We start from the raw sequence: 17,789 nt of genomic DNA on the forward strand, positions 1-17,789 counted from the left end.
ATCTTGGGTTTCGTTACATTTAATCAATTCCTTACCCACTCTACTCTTCATTATTCTAATACCTAAACTTGTATAATCAAAACATTTCACGAATGATTAGTGATCGAACAATTCAGTACTATCCAAACAAATGTCATTAAATGAATTTACGTATTAATTATTGATCGAAGATCAACTCAATTTTTATTTTTCTCTAACGACAGAAATTATATGGAAACATAGAAATTCATCGAAAAACTTTTATATTGTGAGAGGACGGGTCTAAGCTGACCTATGCATAAGATAGTGATTTAGTGAACCATCACATGCTCTTGTAGGTATAGCATTGAAGCTCATGGCCCCAAAATAAGAACATTTAAACTTACACAATAATAATTTCCAAAATTTCATTGAAAAGACCATTACCAACCAAAAAAAAAACTACCAAGTATTATAAATAAATTCCCCAAAAAGAAGCAAATTCTATTCTTATGATTAACTTCTTGTTTTTGGCTGGAACAAAACTTTAGTAGATTCCTGACCGTCAGCTTTGATCTGGACTTTAATTTCCTTGCTGTGCATATGCTTGCACATTCCCTAATCATAACAAATGCCAGTAAATATAAATTAAATATCTGTGATTCAAACACGATTCAAGAAAGAGAAAATCAAAGCTTTTTAAACTCAAAAGCAAATCATTTTCATCGTGTTATAGAGAGAGAGAGAGAGGCATCTATTCCATTTGGCTTTAAAACTCTGAGGTTAATTAAGGCCAACAAAGGCACATGAAATGGTTTATTTATAATGTGAAACAAACAGCAAAATGATGTCCGTAATACAAGCAAAATATACTTGTACACAAATATTATGTGATTTCTCTACCTCTCTCTCTCTATATATAGAGAGAGAGAGGCATATTTATATGAATGTGTAGAGCAATAATTTAACACCATGTCATCTTTTGCATCATTTTTGATAGATGTTTACCTACCTTGCTTCTCCCATTAAACCTCCCTCTCTTGAATATTGTTTTGAATTACTAATTTATCCCTTCATAACTTATCTCTTTAATATTGGTTTCTTTTTTTTTTTTTTGTCCCAATTTGATTATATATATAATGCTAGCTATAGAGCCCATAAACACACATACATATATATATATATATATATATATATATTCAGCTAGATGGTGGGATCAACTGCTTTAAAAAGAGCCATTTTCAAACTAAAGAAACCAGAACTAACACATCCTAATGCTGATAAATTTGCACTTATCTCATGAATAATTATTCGGGTCCCACCCCCTCGCCCACTCTCTTGCATTATATCTTGCTTGTTCCATTTGTCATGCCCTTCAATAATTGAGTTCTTTTTTGCAAGGATAAATCCCATTTTTTTGGGATTTAAACATATTATCCTGGCTCCAGGTTCATACTTGCAAAATTAATTTTTATTAATTATATAAGCTACGCAATAATGCTCATTTTTTAAGTTAAAATAATGATGTATGCATTGATTAGTGTTCATGAGTTCACATTCTAATAAGCTTCTCTATTCATTCTTCTTTCTTCTATATCCTCAAAATAGATGACTGTGTACAACGGTGTGCACAATAATTAATATTATATTTTTGGTAAATAAAGCCACAAAAAATAATTGGGTCATAAAGTCCACCACGTTGAAGCACGTTGTGGGGTCATTACTATAGTTAATGGGAGTATATATTCAATCAACCAAAATATTAAAATATGCCCACTTTATCCCTTTCTCTTCCACATATATTATCTGGCCAATAATTAAATTCGCAAGAAAAAAGAGGGAAGAATTAATTAACACAATAACTCAAACTAGCAAATTAAATCATTGGCAACAATCACACCTCAAAATACACATAGATCAGTACAGATGCAAATGGTCCCTAAAAAACTTCAAATAATTGGCAAATAATTAGCCATCAAAAAATTCATTCTATTTATTATGTTAGGTTGAGCCTAACTGAATTTGTCACCAAGTTATTTTCCATTCATAAATGGTCTTTGCCTTTATAAAGTGACCTTCATCTGACTAAATACGCCTCCATCCCTTTACATAATTCATCATTATCTCAACACACTTAATTAATATATTATTATATCGATTAATTAATTGAAAAAATGTTTCTTAACCAACTACAAAACTCTACGAGTTTATCAAACCATTGATGATCCCCCATTGAAACCAACCCACGTGGCTCCATCAGCATCCAAAGTTTGCTCGAATCATTAAAAAATTATTAGATAAATTTCTGAGTTCATATGTGTAGTCTTGTTTTCTTTTTCATTTTAGGGTTGGTGATGTTCCATTTTGATGATTTGATTTCATTGCATATTTATGCGCATCATCAAGCAGTTTGAGTCTCTGAAAATTAAAATGGTAAAGAAAGACCGAAAAGAATAGTTGATAAAGTTATTGAAGATGATTTTGGGTTAACAACTTTTAAAGATTTGATCATCGACGGAGTTTAATGTGGTCATATGATTCATGTAATTGATCCCACCTGAGAAGATAAGAATAGGGGAAATCCTTTGATCACTTGGACTGATGAAATTCATGATCAAGAGTGTTGAAGATGTTAATCTCGGGGGTGATTTGGTAATTTGAGACTCCCCCAACATTCAGCAATTACCAAAGCTGACCTACAGACGGATGGGCCACACCTTGTTATCAACATCGTCGCTATCTAGCAGGCTGTTCCCACTACCACAGTTAAAATTCCCAAAATACATTTTATTTAAATAAAATTTCATCCCTCTAATTGTATCGTTGTTTTTATTTTTGTTCGTTATCATAATTAGTTTTTTACTTTTTTTTTTTAAATGTACTATATAGTATAAATTATTCCTTCCTCTTCTTTTCCTTCCCTTTTTTCAACACTTACGTACGACTCACATAAGAATAATAAAGAACCCTTGCCTTGTGATTCATTTTCAATATTCAACGGAAAAGAAAAAAGACATAAAATAAGAGAAGATTCCGTGGCCTAATAAATTAAATTAAGGAACACATAATACACAGAGAAAGAAAAGTTGCTTGAGCTAAATTTAAGCATAATTTTCCAAATTTTATATGATGAAATTGACAGAGAGATGCCACCTAAAAATAAACAAATATATTAATTCACCTCCTTCTGATCTCTCTCTCTGCACGCTCCATCCATAGGCATAAATAAAATCCCTGCGAGGAGTATTCACCTTGTTTTCTGATTATTCTTTTCTCATCGATCAGCTGTAATTGCTTACCCAAAACTCCCTCTCTCTTTCTCTCTCCCTCATCTCTGTATGCAGCTGGGAGATCCAAGTGTGTTAGAGACCCCATCCGGCGAGCCCATGATGGCCACCGTGACGGCGGCTGCGGCGCCACCAGAAGCAACGGCCTCTGATGGTGGTGCAGAAGTCGAGATGATGGATAATATTGTCGGAATGGATGCAGCGAATTCAGGTGATGATATTGATCAGAAGAGAAGTGGCGGCGGTGGAGGAGGAGGAGGAGGAGGCAACCGGTGGCCTCGCCAAGAAACTTCTGCTCTATTGAAGATAAGGTCAGATATGGACGCTGCGTTTCGGGATTCCAGTCTTAAAGGTCCACTTTGGGAACAAGTTTCAAGGTATATATATAAATAATTAAGTTGAATTGTAAATCATTATTCCATGTTTGATACCTCTCTGTCTGCTCCCTCTTTTATAATTTTGAGCAGGCAAGTAGTAAACTGAAATGAAACTGCTCATCCTTCAAGTTCTTGCGTGATCTATCTCCATGATTACGATTTCCAAATCTAATGGTTTTCAAACTCATTTCCAATCTTATTTTTCTGGGCAAAAAATTCCACTCTTTCTTACATAATACTCCTCCGGTCCTAAATGTAAGACCCTTATACTAGAGAGTATAAGGGTCTTACATTTAGGACCGGAGGAGTATATGCATATGCATGGAAGATGAAATTTAATTTCTCTCAGCACTGGATCTTGTTTCTCGGCCGCCAATATGATTGCTTCATCTTAATTTTCTGCTTGAGATTTGGTAAGAATCAAACGGAGTCATCATTCTGCCTTTCTATTGATGAGCTAAAGAAGAGTAGATTTCGCGATATAGATTAATGAATCATTCTGCATAATATATGAGAATCTTGTCCGAGCTTACTTAATTACTCAAGCTTTGTGAAAGTTTTCTGTATGTATTGTCTTCCTTCTTGGATTGTAACCCCTTGTTCATTAATGAGTACCCTTTTAGGTATGAAACCAACACAATATATTTTTTATTTAATATCAGCATCCTGAGAGAAACCAGTAAATGCTCGCTTTAGATTTAGTTTTTCCCTATTTGAACGAAAGCAGTAATTTTTTCTAATAATGGAAAGCGTTTTTTTTTTTTCTGTTATATACTTTTTTATGTATATCACTTTGTACGTATATACATAGGAAAATGGCAGAACTTGGATATAATCGAAGCGCAAAGAAGTGCAAGGAAAAGTTCGAGAACGTATACAAGTACCACAAGAGAACCAAAGAAAGCAGAAGTGGTAAACCAGAGGGCAAAACCTACAAATTCTTCGATCAATTACAAGCCCTTGAAAATAAATTCACTGTCTCTCACCACACTCCTCTAAAACCTCCTCCGCCACAACCGCAACCTTCTTTCCAAATGTGGCCTAGCAATATTAATAATGATCCTACCACAGCTATCTCTTACGTCACTGCTATTCCATCCACCGTAAACCCTACTGTTGTTCCTCCGCCACCGGCGCCGACGAATGTTGCTGCTGCCACCATCACCAACCCTAAGAATTTGTCAAACAAGAGCATTTTCTCTTCTGTCACGACCACCTCGACCTCATCGTCAACTGCTTCTGATGAGGACATGGAAGAGAAGTACAGAAAGAAGAGAAGGATGAAGGACTACTTCCGCAGGCTGACGAGGCAGGTGTTGGCAAAGCAGGAGGAGATGCAGAAGAGGTTTCTAGAAGCCATTGAGAAGAGAGAGCGTGAAAGAGAAGCACAGATAGAAGCTTGGAGAGCTCAAGAGATGGCCAGGATCAATAGAGAGCATGACATTCTAGTCCAGGAAAGATCCACCGCAGCCGCCAAGGACGCCGCCGTCATTGCTTTTCTCCAGAAGTTAGCCTGTGGCCAGCAAAATCCGGCACCGCCACCGCCTCCTCCTCCGGCTCCACCTCAACCTGTAATGCAAGCAGTAGAACCTCGAGAACAACTGCAATTGCTGCCTATTGACAACAAGTTTGAAATCCAGAAAACGAATATAAACAACGGCCATAATAGTCCGGTGAGTGTTTCTAATTCTTCTTCAAGGTGGCCAAAGGCGGAAGTTCACGCATTGATAAGGCTAAGGACGAGCATGGACCCAAGGTACCAAGAGAATGGACCGAAAGGACCATTATGGGAGGACATATCAGCTGGAATGCAGAGGCTAGGGTACAATAGGAGCGCCAAGAGATGCAAAGAGAAGTGGGAGAACATCAACAAGTACTTCAAGAAAGTGAAGGAGAGTAACAAACAAAGGCGTGAGGATAGCAAAACTTGTCCTTATTTTCATGAGCTCGAGGCTCTTTACAGAGAGAAGAGCAAAAGCCACAACAGTATCGTCTTCGGTGCCGGCAATCCGAATCACGAAATGACCATGGAGCCGTTGATGGTGCAGCCGGAGCAGCAATGGAGGCCGCCTCCGCCACATGCGGAGGAGGAGGAAGGTGGTGGTGAGAGGGATAATATTGCGAATATGTTTCAGTACGAAGCGAAAGAAAGAGCGGGAGAAGAGGAGGAGGAGATGGAAGAAGACGATGATGTTGTGGAGGATGAAGTTATGGAAGATGATCATCAAGAAGAAGGACGTTATGAGGTTGCAGCGACAAATAATAAACTTCCTTCAGTGGACAGTGTTGAATGAGCCGACAAGATAAGGCAAGTTTCTGATTGGAGGAGGATAAGCCTTTTGATTTTATTTCTTTATTATTATTACACTAACAATTTTAGTCTTTAAATTGTGAGAATCATGTAATTTTTTTTTATCTTTGAAAGTGAATGATAGCGCGATCAAGTCGGCTTTTAAAAATAAAAAATATCATTGTAGATTGATAGCATGCAAATATCAAAAAGCTTGATGTGATGCGAGCTGAGTTAGATTTCAAGAAGTCCCTTTTTAAGGATTAAGATTAAACATTTCCAACAATCAATCAAGACATTAATTGTTAGTATTATCTTGGTATATGGTTTTGAATAAGAGTGGGGATAAGTTGAGTTCTTCATCTATAGGATTCTATTTTGGAAAAAATTATTCAGTGAAATAAAATAATATTGCCTCCGGGCCCTGAAAGACTTCATTTATAGTCTGCGAAAAAGATCTTATAATTAGAACTGGATGTAATATTTATTACAAATCTCAAAATAATATAATAAATGAAAGTTGGATCTCCTATCCGTTGTACTTGATCCACTTTTTGTTTTTGGGGATTGTGAAGTGTCACCCTCAAGCATGGTCATAACTCATAACAAATCATCAATATAAAAAAGATAAAAATTAATAAAATTTTATATTTCATTATTAAAAATTTTAATCCACCTTCTTCTATGTTAAAAGCGAAACCAAAAGGGGAAAAAAATAACGGGCAAAAATAATTCAAATCCTTTGATTCTTACGATGCCCCGTCTGGAAAGCAAGGGCTTCTGGCGGCCGCATATGGTACTCATGTTGCGGGTGCGTGGGAGGGAAGAGGTGGGAGGGAAAAGTTTAGATCTTTCAATCCCTTTCTATTTATAGTTGAATTAATCTTTTAGAATGAGGAGAAAATGTGACATAAAAAGGGCACTAACTACTTCTCCGGTCTTTAATATAAAAAGTGAGTAATTGTTAAGTTAATTTTAATCCTAAATATAATACCTATTTCTCATATTTATCAATTTTTATTAAAATTATCTCTATGAATACTCGCTCAACCATAATCAAGTAAGTGGAGGATGAAAGATATTAAGAAAGATAATTATAGTATTTAGAAAAATCATATCATATTTTTTATAATTAACTAGCTTATCTAACTTTTTAATCTAATCAAATTACTTAAATAGGTCTTATATTAAAGACCGGAGGAGTTTTTTTTTTAATATTTACATGCCAGTAAAAAAAACTCAATATTTACATGTCAAATTTAATAATTTATAATTGGTTGGGGCGTGTGGATAATTAATATGCTTATTGAAGTTCTATATGTAACTCAGAAAAATAATAAACTTTTCATTTTATTTTCACTCAATACTCTCTCCATTTCAAGGATTGAGCATATTAATTAATTAAAAGAAGTAAGTACTTTACTAATTTTAAAATCCCTGTATGGATATTTTAAATAAAATACATAAAATACCTTACATATACACTGAAACAGAGAAGTTGCTAAAACACGTCTGATATCTAAATGGAAGAATAACTCAATGCACACAAAAAAAAAAAAAGTGACCCCAGTTGATCCGATAATACTTGAAGTTAACCATATCAGATAAAGATAATCATATTTAAAAAAAGATAACTCAAGTTGTAAGAAGCTGACAATACATAAAAGAGATGAGAAAGTGGGGGGAAGGGTCAGATTGCGGCGGGAATAAGAGATAAAAGAGAAAGGAAGAGGGCACATGGGCCAGCAAAGCAGACCTCAACTGCAACTACTTCTTGTCTTCTCCCCAAAGATACCTCCCCTCCCCTCTTCATCTCACTCCATCCATCTTTCCTCGTTTCGCAGCTTTTAAACTCACAATTTCATAATTTAAAAAAAAAAATTAAAGAAGGCGTTTAGTATCATTTAGGTTACAAGGCACTGACCCTATAATTTTTCTTCTCCTTCTTTTTTTTTAATTAGTTATTCTGTAATTGTTTGAAAATATTGATGTACAAAGTATACATATTAGTAGCAATTGTGGCTTAGTTATTATGAGACAAGGAGTACGAAGAGGGATGGCAGCAGCCACATGAGATTAGAGAAAACCATGAAAAGGAATAAATAATGTTTAATGTATTAAATTTGGGTTAGTGACACACACACACACACATGAAAATATATATATATGTGCCTCTTTAATTTTTTCCCTCAACTTTCCATGACCCAAGACCAGGAATCTTCTATGTTATATCATTCATATTACTCCAAATCTCTTACTATTTTGTATTTGTTTGTGTGTTGACTTCTTCTTCTTTTTCTCATAAACATCAATATCATTATTGATCACTTGTTTTGCAAGTTGAAGATTTTAATGACCTGACAAACAAGGAAGAATGAGCCGATACAAAGAATGTGTGTATACAGATGATTATTCTTCGAGAGATAATTATAATCTGTTCAAATTTACCAATCCAGCACTATTGTCAGTGCGCTATCCCCATTTGAGCATATGCCTGTACATTAGGATCATCACTATATAAATAAAAATTCCCTTATATATATATATATAGTTAGATATCATACTATTTAGATATAATAAACAATACAAGTTATCTTAATTAGACTTATTCATGTAAATACGTGAACTCTCTTTAATTAAAAGAAAAAAGTACTAAAAGATATTATTTTTTAATTTAAGGGAGTGCGCACTAATAATTTAAGATTATAAAGAAATTAAACCCCGATCTCTCACTTATAAAAAAGTTTACATGTTATTAAATTATTAGGCCACTGGCTGCACTAAATAAGACTTTGAATGTAAATACTCACTCAAACAGATCAACTCCTTCATATATGAAAGATGGGCCGACTCTTTACCAACCCGTTTGAAGGCCCAATACATGGGAAACCTTCCTTTTTTAGAAAAAGGATGGGTTGTGTTTGATTCAATCTTTTTTAATTTATTAATTACTCTCCTCCTCTCTTTTTATTTATTCTTTTACTTCTTTTTTATGGTGAGATTTTAGGTTTAATTTCAAATGTTTCTTCTTCTGCTTCACATAAAAGGAGTTCCGTAGCAGAGAACTGTTCCCGTATTAGATATGGCAAATACTAATCAACCTTAATCAACCTCGATGTTGCAACTAAATCCAAATAAATTAATGATTGCAACAAAGTTGGATTAAGCCACTAACCTATTGCTTTACCATCAAATCTCATCATTATAAAATCTTAAAAACAAAAATTAGCACACGCGTCATTTTCAACTAAGACAGCGTACTTTAATTAGCATGATCCACCCTTAATTATATTTATTTCATCTAATAATAATAATAAAACAACAAACCCATTTCGAGGATCACCAAGTCTTGACCAATTTTGTTGCCCTATCCCTTCCAGATCATCACATTCCTCCGATCAAAGCTTTGAAATCACACGCCATTAATAGACAAACCATGATCTTGTGGTGACCTTTTAAGAGATTACTTAGTGATTATTAAATAAACATATTTGCTAAAGCTAATGACAGAGACGTCACTGCCTTTTTATTTCAGTGTTTAAATGTGAATATCATATTCAACAGAAGCTAAACAGTAGCCTTCAGAATATGCATATATGGTCCCTTGCTGTTCATCATAGCTACACTGGACCACATCTATCTTAAACAAAGATGAGCTTTAATATATATAGATATATATTAAATATTTGTTGTCAGACTTTTTGATAAAAAAATATATAACACAAATTTATATATTTTCCAATCTGACGCCATGTTATTACTTAACAAGTTGAATTGCAGAACTACATATTCTTTTGAATTTTAATAACTATTTGCATGTGATCCCAAATTGAAGGAGATATTAATGATCTGTTTATAGCTCACACTAAGTTAAATTAATCATTACAAAAAAGAAAGGGTTATTGACACAGTTTAAGAATTTAGGAAAATTCATTAACAACTTTTTATTTTGCGCATTCATGGATAAATTTTTTTTTTCAAAAAAAAATTGTGCATTACAACTTTATGTCCTTATTTCTTGAAAGAGATCTTTAGGCATTATTTAAATTCCTCAAGTCTCAAAAAGAGCATCTGATTTTGGGAATGATGCTGCTATCCTCAGTCTCGTTCAATTTGTTTTTATTTATATATAAAATGTATTTGTGTCAAACTCACAAGCATCACGCGCATGCATATTTTAAACTTTGGTCAAAGCTTCGTATAATAGTATATTATGTAAATATAAATTAGCGTATGATTAGCTACATCTTAATATAAAAAAATTGATAGTTTAACTCTAAGTGCATGACAAAATAATCCTAATATAACAATAGATAAGTTAATCTAAATTTGCTGTTGGAAATTAAATCAAACAGCAAAGATCCCTTTCCCAACGACTAAAAATTCCTCAAGAATCTCTAGTGGACAACATGCCAAGGGTTGATTTTGACTTTCTTCTAAAGTTGATGCTTAACCCATTTTCTTGGAACCATTAAAATTTTCCCTGGAGAAGCTCTTGAGGAGAGAAAATGTTTGTATAGCTGCACCCCAATGTAGGTCTTAGTTATTTGGAAATTATAATGGATGGGTTTGACCTTAGATTAGGGTCATTGTCATGAAAATATGTACCGTAGTGTACAATTTCTCATTATATGAATGTGAGAGAAGAGGAGCTAACACAAAATCCAAGAGCCAAAACAGCATAGAAAAAATAGGAGCAGTATTTTGTTCCCCACACTATCGCTTTTGAAAAAAAAAATGTTTTTTTATTATTTAAAATTTCAAGATAACGTTAATCACTATATTTTTTCGATCATACCATTAGGGAGCAAGACATAGATAAATATAGAGAGAGTTGATGAAAAGTGTGGATTTAAAAATAATCACATTAACCATATATCTTAATTTGTGTGTTAAAAAACAGGGTGATACATATTCATGTCTATCAAAAATTAAAGAAGCTAAATTGGTTTAACTAAAAAAGATCAACAATGTCAAGATTAATGATCCCTAATTGTCAATTAAGGCATGCTACAAGCCAGAGATCTATAGAAAAAAGTAGGACAACTAGTAGGACATCCACGATTTAAAAGAGTAATAGTTAACTAATGAATTAATTAAACGGTCATATTTTGCGGCATTCAAAACTATTATATATTGGTCTCTCTCTTCTTCTTTTTTTTTCCATTCCTCTCTCATTTATGTTTTCTTAGTGCTGCAATTTTCACGCTCTATCAGTGTTTTAACATATTGTGGCAGAAAAAAGGAGTAAAAAATTGAAAACACGATGACCATGTGATTTGAAACCACACTACTCAACAATAAAGAGATGATTAATACATAATACTCTTCCGGTCCTTATTATAAGACCCATTGACTTTTTATTTAGTCCTAATTATAGACCCAATCCATTTCTCTTTTATATTTATGCATTTTTTTTCAAGATAATCCTTCTAATATAATATTTTAGCTAATAACTTAATTAGCAAGGATATTTTAGGAATAACAACACTTATTTATTAACACTTTTTTTTTGGGTTCTCCAATAGATTTACACCATATATATGATAGTGAGACGAATATAGATTAATATTTGAAAAAAGTGTTACATTAGTTGATTGATCTGACCAATCTTCTTTTAGATTGATCTCGCACCATATGGGAGATCGGTGGCTTTGGAAGATTAAAAAGGGAATAAGGAATCATCACTACATGTTTAAATTATGGACCAAACACGTGGATTAATTTTTTTAACTAAATTCAGCACTATAACTAGAATAAGAATAAACCCGCTTTTTCTTATACGGTCCTACAGACAACCTGTTGGAGAAAATCAATATTATAATTGATATAAATCTCAATGTAATATATACTACCTCCGGTCCTTAATATAAGACCCTGTTTGACTTTTATTTTGGTCTTAAATATAAGACCCAATTTACTTTGTCTCTCATATTTATACATTTTTTTTTCCAAAGTAACCCTTCTAACAATGATAGTTCTAATCAATACACTTGATTAGCAAGGATATTTTAGGAAAGACAACACCTATTTAGGACAAATAACTAACTCAACTTACTTCTTAATCTCCTCAAATTAATTAACTGGCTCTTATAATTAGGACCGGAGTAGTATAATATAGCAAGTCATATCATTCACAAACTATATGTGAAGTATGGACGATGCATCTCAATTATTTTTGAACTCTTCCAACTTGATTTTGTCATATATATATAAGTAAGTTATTGTCTCCTTTATCTACAATGACTAAATTATATAAACAAATTAGAACCAGTGGTATTATACATATGCTCACTCTCTCACTATATGAGTATTGAAGAATTTTTCTTTTCTCTTACACGAAGTCATGTCCACAAATTGGAGCGCCCGCGCGCGCACACATATATATATTGTTAATTGGTTCTAATTAAATGTTTTAAATAATCTTACTGTAAACACAAAAGTCAAAGCCCCAACCCTCAAATTTCAAACTCTAAAATCCAAATTGAAAATCCTAAATTTGAACAATTCACCACATGCATGTTGAATGGTCAACTAGACCCCCCCCCAAAAAATGGATGGCATTTTGAAGGGCAGGGCATCCACTTGATTTGATTGTTGGGATAAATACTACTTCTTCTCCTCCGATTCCAAATATACGACTTATTTTATAGTGTAATTTATACTATAAAATGAGTCTTATATTTATGACTGGAGAAATATAAACCTTGATAAATAAGAGCGTGATTCATACACCCATCAAATTAGAAAACATAAACTTATATATCATTAAAAGTTTTAAAAATCTAAACCATCCAAATCATATTACAAGGATGAACATTCTGAATGCTCACTGCAGAGTCTTTATTATCACAAGAATTAATTAGTACCCAGTAAAAACGGCTAGCTAGTGATGATACATAATGTTGATGTCTTACAAATAGTATGGAATACGCGTACGTACGTGGTGATGAATGATATATTAATGAAGAGCTCATGAAAGTGAAGGATGGGAAATAGTATATATAAAAGGAAATAAACATAGATATTGAAACACAGGAGAGGCTGGATTATGCAGCGATGATGAGGAAGAGGGTTCAGCCAGAGCCAGTACACAGAGAGAGAGAGAGAGAGAGGGAGAGGGAGGAAGTGCATGCTAGTCAGGTTCCTTTCACTAAGGTTACGCCAACTCACAAGATTCCTTCCCGTGGGCCCCACCCTCCGCGTGGGCTGTTGCCGTTTTCCTTCAACCTCCGCCCTTCCGCCTCCCCACCTTGTCTTCTCCTTTCGCCATATAATATATTATAAAAAAACAAACAAACAAAAAAAATTGAAATTATTAATTATATTTTTAACTATATTTTCATTTTCCTCTCTTATATTTATTTTCCGTTTCATAATTCATCACGCCATAGTTTTTTCCGTCAGAAAAATTCTCCACATTAATATTAATAATTGTAGTAATGCCCTTCCCCAGCCTTATTAATTATTTGCCGATTATAAAATGAAAAACCCCTTCTGTACATGAGGTTTAATTAGGAAAAATCATAACAAAAAGGATCTTAAAAATTGAAAAATTGCAAATGGTGACTCATTACAACATTAGTAATAGTTTCGACAAGAACTAATCAGTAAATGACAACAATTTTTATAAACGTACAAGTCCTTTTATGTAATTTTTAAATTTTTAAAGCCTTTTTTTGTGATTTTTCTTTAATTAAACCGTGGCCCTACCACATGATCATTGGGTTCGTTTCAATTTCATGTGCAAAATAAAATTTCAAGATCGGAAACATTATGCATTTTTATAATAATTTAAAATTGAACTCCATCCTCATGCACATCATTATGACAAATATTTTTATGATAAAAACAGTTCAATTTAAAACTTTATGGACGCCTTCCTATCTACCACTGATTTTTAAGGTGTTTCCCTTTTTAACAATTTTTAATTTTATTACGGAATATGAAAATTCTGAGAAAATAATTGAAGTTTCTCGCAATTATTTCGGTCAGATCAAACTTGTTAAGTGATGTACATGTTGTAATTAGCTCGTACTGGTTCTTTCATATGCATATTAAAATTTCATTTGAAAATAATATAATGAAATGTATATACAAACAAATTATGCCTAATCTAAATCGTTAAAACAAATAAATTTTAGAAAAGATCACTAAAGCATTTGAACATGAGAAAAGTTTTAGGAAAAATTAAAATAAAGGACCAAAAATGACAATCGCCCCCATTTACACCAACATATTACTATAAGGTTTAAAAAAAAAAAGTATTCCCCTTATTCATTATTGTGAAAACTGAAAATCTTGAAATTTTCGCTCTTCCCTCATATTATTTATTTCTCCCCAAAAAAATAAATAAATTTGTAAAAACAAAACATGTAGATCATCATTGACTATAAGCTACGAGACCACCAAAGTGCCAATCGCTCTTCCCCACCTCTATGCCCATGTGTCATTCTCCCGTACCTCCGTCCATTCGACATCAGCTGCAAACCCACCGCTTCCTCTCTATCCTTGTCTTCCTCTCATCTTCCTTTCCATTGCATCATTTCCCGCGCTTCCCATCATCACCTGGGGCCCCGACGGCCGTGTATCTTGCAGCTGCGGCTGCTGTCGCGTCTGCGTCTGCGGCGTTGCGGGGCCACTGCTGCTCTGGGCGCACCATGAGCGGCGTAGACATGTTATCCGGCGGCGGCGGCGGAGCTGACTGCAACTTGAACTTCTTTTCCTGTATAGAGCATCCAGCTGGTGAAAGTAAGGACACGTCTTGGAATCTTCTGGTCTTCCTCTTGTTGCTCTCCTTCACTTTCTTGAAGTACTTGTTGATGTTCTCCCACTTCTCTTTGCACCTCTTGGAGCTACGGTTGTACCCCAGTTTCCTCATTGCGGCAGAGATTTCCTCCCACCGGCCCTTTCGGCCCATTCTCCTGGACTTGCGTACTAGCGTCCAGGTTTGACCGCAGTTTTATCAGCGTCTCTACCTCCACTTTCGGCCACCTCGACGATGAGGTACCCGGCGTGGCCGAGGATGGCATCGTCAAATTACTGTTATCCCCGTTGTCAGTTTTCATTACAATTCCATGCTCGTTATACCTGTTGCGCTGATGGAGGCGGAGCCGCGGTGGAGTAGAAAGAACCGAAGTTGATTGTTGCACCGTCACAGGTTGGAGTGGCTGCGGCGGCGGCGGTGCAATTACAGGCGCTGGTGCGGGAGTTGCCGTAGGCTGCGACGGAGGATTGGGAATGCTAATGTTATTTGTTGTCGGTGCCGGTTGACCGGGATTCTGCTGTTCAGCGATCTTCTGCAAGAAGGCCATAACAGCAGCGTCTTTTGCGGCCGCAATGGATCTTTCCTGCGCCAATATTTCTCTCTCCTTATTGATCCTGGCCATCTCCTGCATTCTCCAGGACTCCTCCCGAACCATTCTCTCGTGCTCGCGTTTCTCTATGGCTTCCAGAAACCTCTTCTGCAACTCCTCCTGCTTCTCTATCACCTCCTTCATCAGCCTCTCGAAGAAGTCCTTCCACTTCCTCTTCCGCTTCCGCCGAGCCTCTATCGTCTCATCAGACGACGTCGAAGACGAACTAGAATTGGACAAGAGATCCGTCGGTATGCTGGCGAACGAGGGTATAAAAGTAGGGTTTGCTGTGGTCGTCGTCGTCGATGCCGGTGGGGGTGGGTACAATGGAGGGATTGAAGAAGTGTTCATTGATGGAATAGTAGTAGAAGCATTAACATGAGGAGGAGGAGGATAAGGCGGTGCTACTTGTGGCGCCACCATCACTGAAGGAGGAGGTTGGGTGGTGGGGATGACGGAGACTGGTGGTGCAGGTAGAGGAGCGGCATTAGAAGAAGAGGATTGAATCAATAAAGAATTAGTATTATTATGAGGATGGTTTTGATGATGATGGTGCTGATCGAGAGCTTCTAACTGATCGAAGAAACGGTACGTTTTGCCGTATGGTTTTCCGGTTCGGCCTTCCTTGGTTCGCTTGTGGTACTTGTAAACGTTCTCGAATTTCTCCTTGCACTTCTTGGCGCTTCTGTGGTATCCCAGCTCTGCTAACTTCCTGGTATATAAGCAAAATTTCCCAAACAGAAACACAAAAAAAGAAATAAAAATGAAAAATAATAAAGACAAACAGAAAAAGCTTCTGCTGGGTTTATCTTATCTCGTGAAATTCAGATGTAAAAACAAATCGAGTGAGAATAACGGACATTGGAAGCACAAGTTGGAAGACTAAAATATTGAAAAGGGAGGGTGTGGTGGGGGAGAGAATTAATTCAAGTACCAAAGAATATCGTGAAATGAAAGGGAAGATAGGAAAGAGAAGAATAGGTATATATATGTAAATCTAATATAACTACCCATGATGAATTGATGCAGCAGAAATGTTTCCCATGGAAAACATATGAACCAGTTGATTGCGAGGTTGGATAATCGATATTCCGTAACACTGTAGGAAACTGAAAGAAAAGGGGACTAAAATCCGTCTTGGGAGAGAATTCAATTCCGGTCGGTAATCACTTACTTGGAAAATTTAACATGAATCCAAGTGAATGCCAGAAAGGCAAAATTAAATCAAACCCAGATCATGAATGATGTGTTCTTCTTTCCCGAAATCTCAAAGCAGAAAGTGTGTGCAAGAAAAGGGGGGGATTGAAAGAGGGAAAAATGCAAAAGGTGATGTAAAAGACTTGAAGCTGATAGAGAGAGAAAAAGGAAATTGAAGAAGAAGACACTGGGGAAAAGAAAAGATAAAACAGCTGCGATTTTTTTCTTTCTCAGATCTCAAACCAATGAAGTGAATTCCTTCGGCTGGGATTCGCCTTCAATTATCAGAAACCACCGTCCGCCGTATGAAACTGAACAAAAGAATTTTTCTTTTTCTTTTTACCTGGAAACCTCATCCCACAAGGGACCCTTAACGCTGGCATCTCGAAACGCGACGTCCATGTCGGAGCGTATCTTCAAGAGCGCCAGAGTCTCCTGGCGGGGCCACCGGTTACCGCCGAAGCTTCTGTCCCCACCACCACCCTCTTCGCCTGAATTCGATCCAGCTCCCCCACCACCGCCAGCCGCCGCCACAATTGCTGACTCACCGCCGTCATGGGCTTCTGCAGCTCCTCCAGCAGATGCTGCAGCAGCAGCGGTGGCGGCCGCAGCATCATCTCCAGAGCTAGCGCCCCCACCTTCCAACGCAGTTGAGTCCCCCAGCATAGGACTCTTATTCTCTTAATTCTTCCCCTCTATATTTCACAAGACAGCAGCGGAAGCAGCAAATTACAGTATATCTGTGCGTTCAGTAGAGTCGCGAGGAGGAAAAAATTAAAATCATAAATCCGCGATAAACAGGAGAGAAAGCGAGGAAGCAAAGAGGAGAAAGAAAGGGTGGTGGTGAATTTCTTGGATGGTTTTTATTATGATAGAGCCCGCAATTTTATTTATTTATTTTGGTGGGATCTGCTTGTCAATCTCAAGAACACTTTTTTTTTTTATTGTTATTATATTTCGACATTGTAATAAATATTTTTTTCCCGTTCCGTGGAATCTTCAGTCTTTTAGTTCAATTAACCTGGGTTTTCTCACTGTAATAATAAAAAGTGGCACAGAAAGATATAATACAGATATTTATTCATTTATTAATTATTTTCTCGGGTACCAATAATTGAATTAATTAAAAAAAAAATTTCTCAAAAAATTATTGAATAACCACAGAGATTTTTTAACACCTGCACAAACAGACGATCCTGATAATAAGTTGGTTTTTGTCTGTCCAGCTATATTTAGTTAAAAGCCGGCCCATGTAGGTCAGCCTTTCTTTTTCCCTCAATTTTTAATTCCTTCAAAATTAAAAATGCAATATAAATCATATCGA

The 17,789-nt window shown here is 35.6% G+C and overlaps 1 protein-coding gene and 1 pseudogene across 1 annotated transcript; one reads left to right on the top strand and one right to left on the bottom strand.

Annotated features, from left to right (window-relative positions):
- Positions 1-3,204: 3,204 nt before the first annotated feature.
- LOC114721966 (trihelix transcription factor GT-2) lies at positions 3,205-6,149 on the top strand. Its single transcript, XM_028907860.1, has 2 exons — positions 3,205-3,622; positions 4,434-6,149. Exons 1-2 carry the CDS (start codon positions 3,297-3,299, stop codon positions 5,914-5,916), a joined length of 1,809 nt encoding a protein of 602 aa, XP_028763693.1. The 5' UTR covers positions 3,205-3,296; the 3' UTR covers positions 5,917-6,149.
- An 8,263-nt stretch (positions 6,150-14,412) lies between these two features.
- Positions 14,413-17,309, bottom strand: LOC114722078 (trihelix transcription factor GT-2-like; annotated as a pseudogene).
- Between the last annotated feature and the right edge of the window lie 480 nt (positions 17,310-17,789).

The sequence above is a fragment of the Neltuma alba genome, unplaced genomic scaffold (assembly GCF_004799145.2).
Source record: "Neltuma alba isolate B1F8T4 unplaced genomic scaffold, ASM479914v2 tig00012081_pilon, whole genome shotgun sequence".
NCBI lineage: Eukaryota > Viridiplantae > Streptophyta > Magnoliopsida > Fabales > Fabaceae > Neltuma > Neltuma alba.

Excerpts from the sequence above, each read along its gene's own strand:
- LOC114721966 (XM_028907860.1), top strand. The coding sequence starts at position 3,297 with ATGCAGCTGGGAGATCCAAGTGTGTTAGAGACCCCATCCGGCGAGCCC. Across the intron at positions 3,623-4,433 it reads CTTTGGGAACAAGTTTCAAG|GAAAATGGCAGAACTTGGAT; the intron begins GTATATATATAA and ends GTATATACATAG.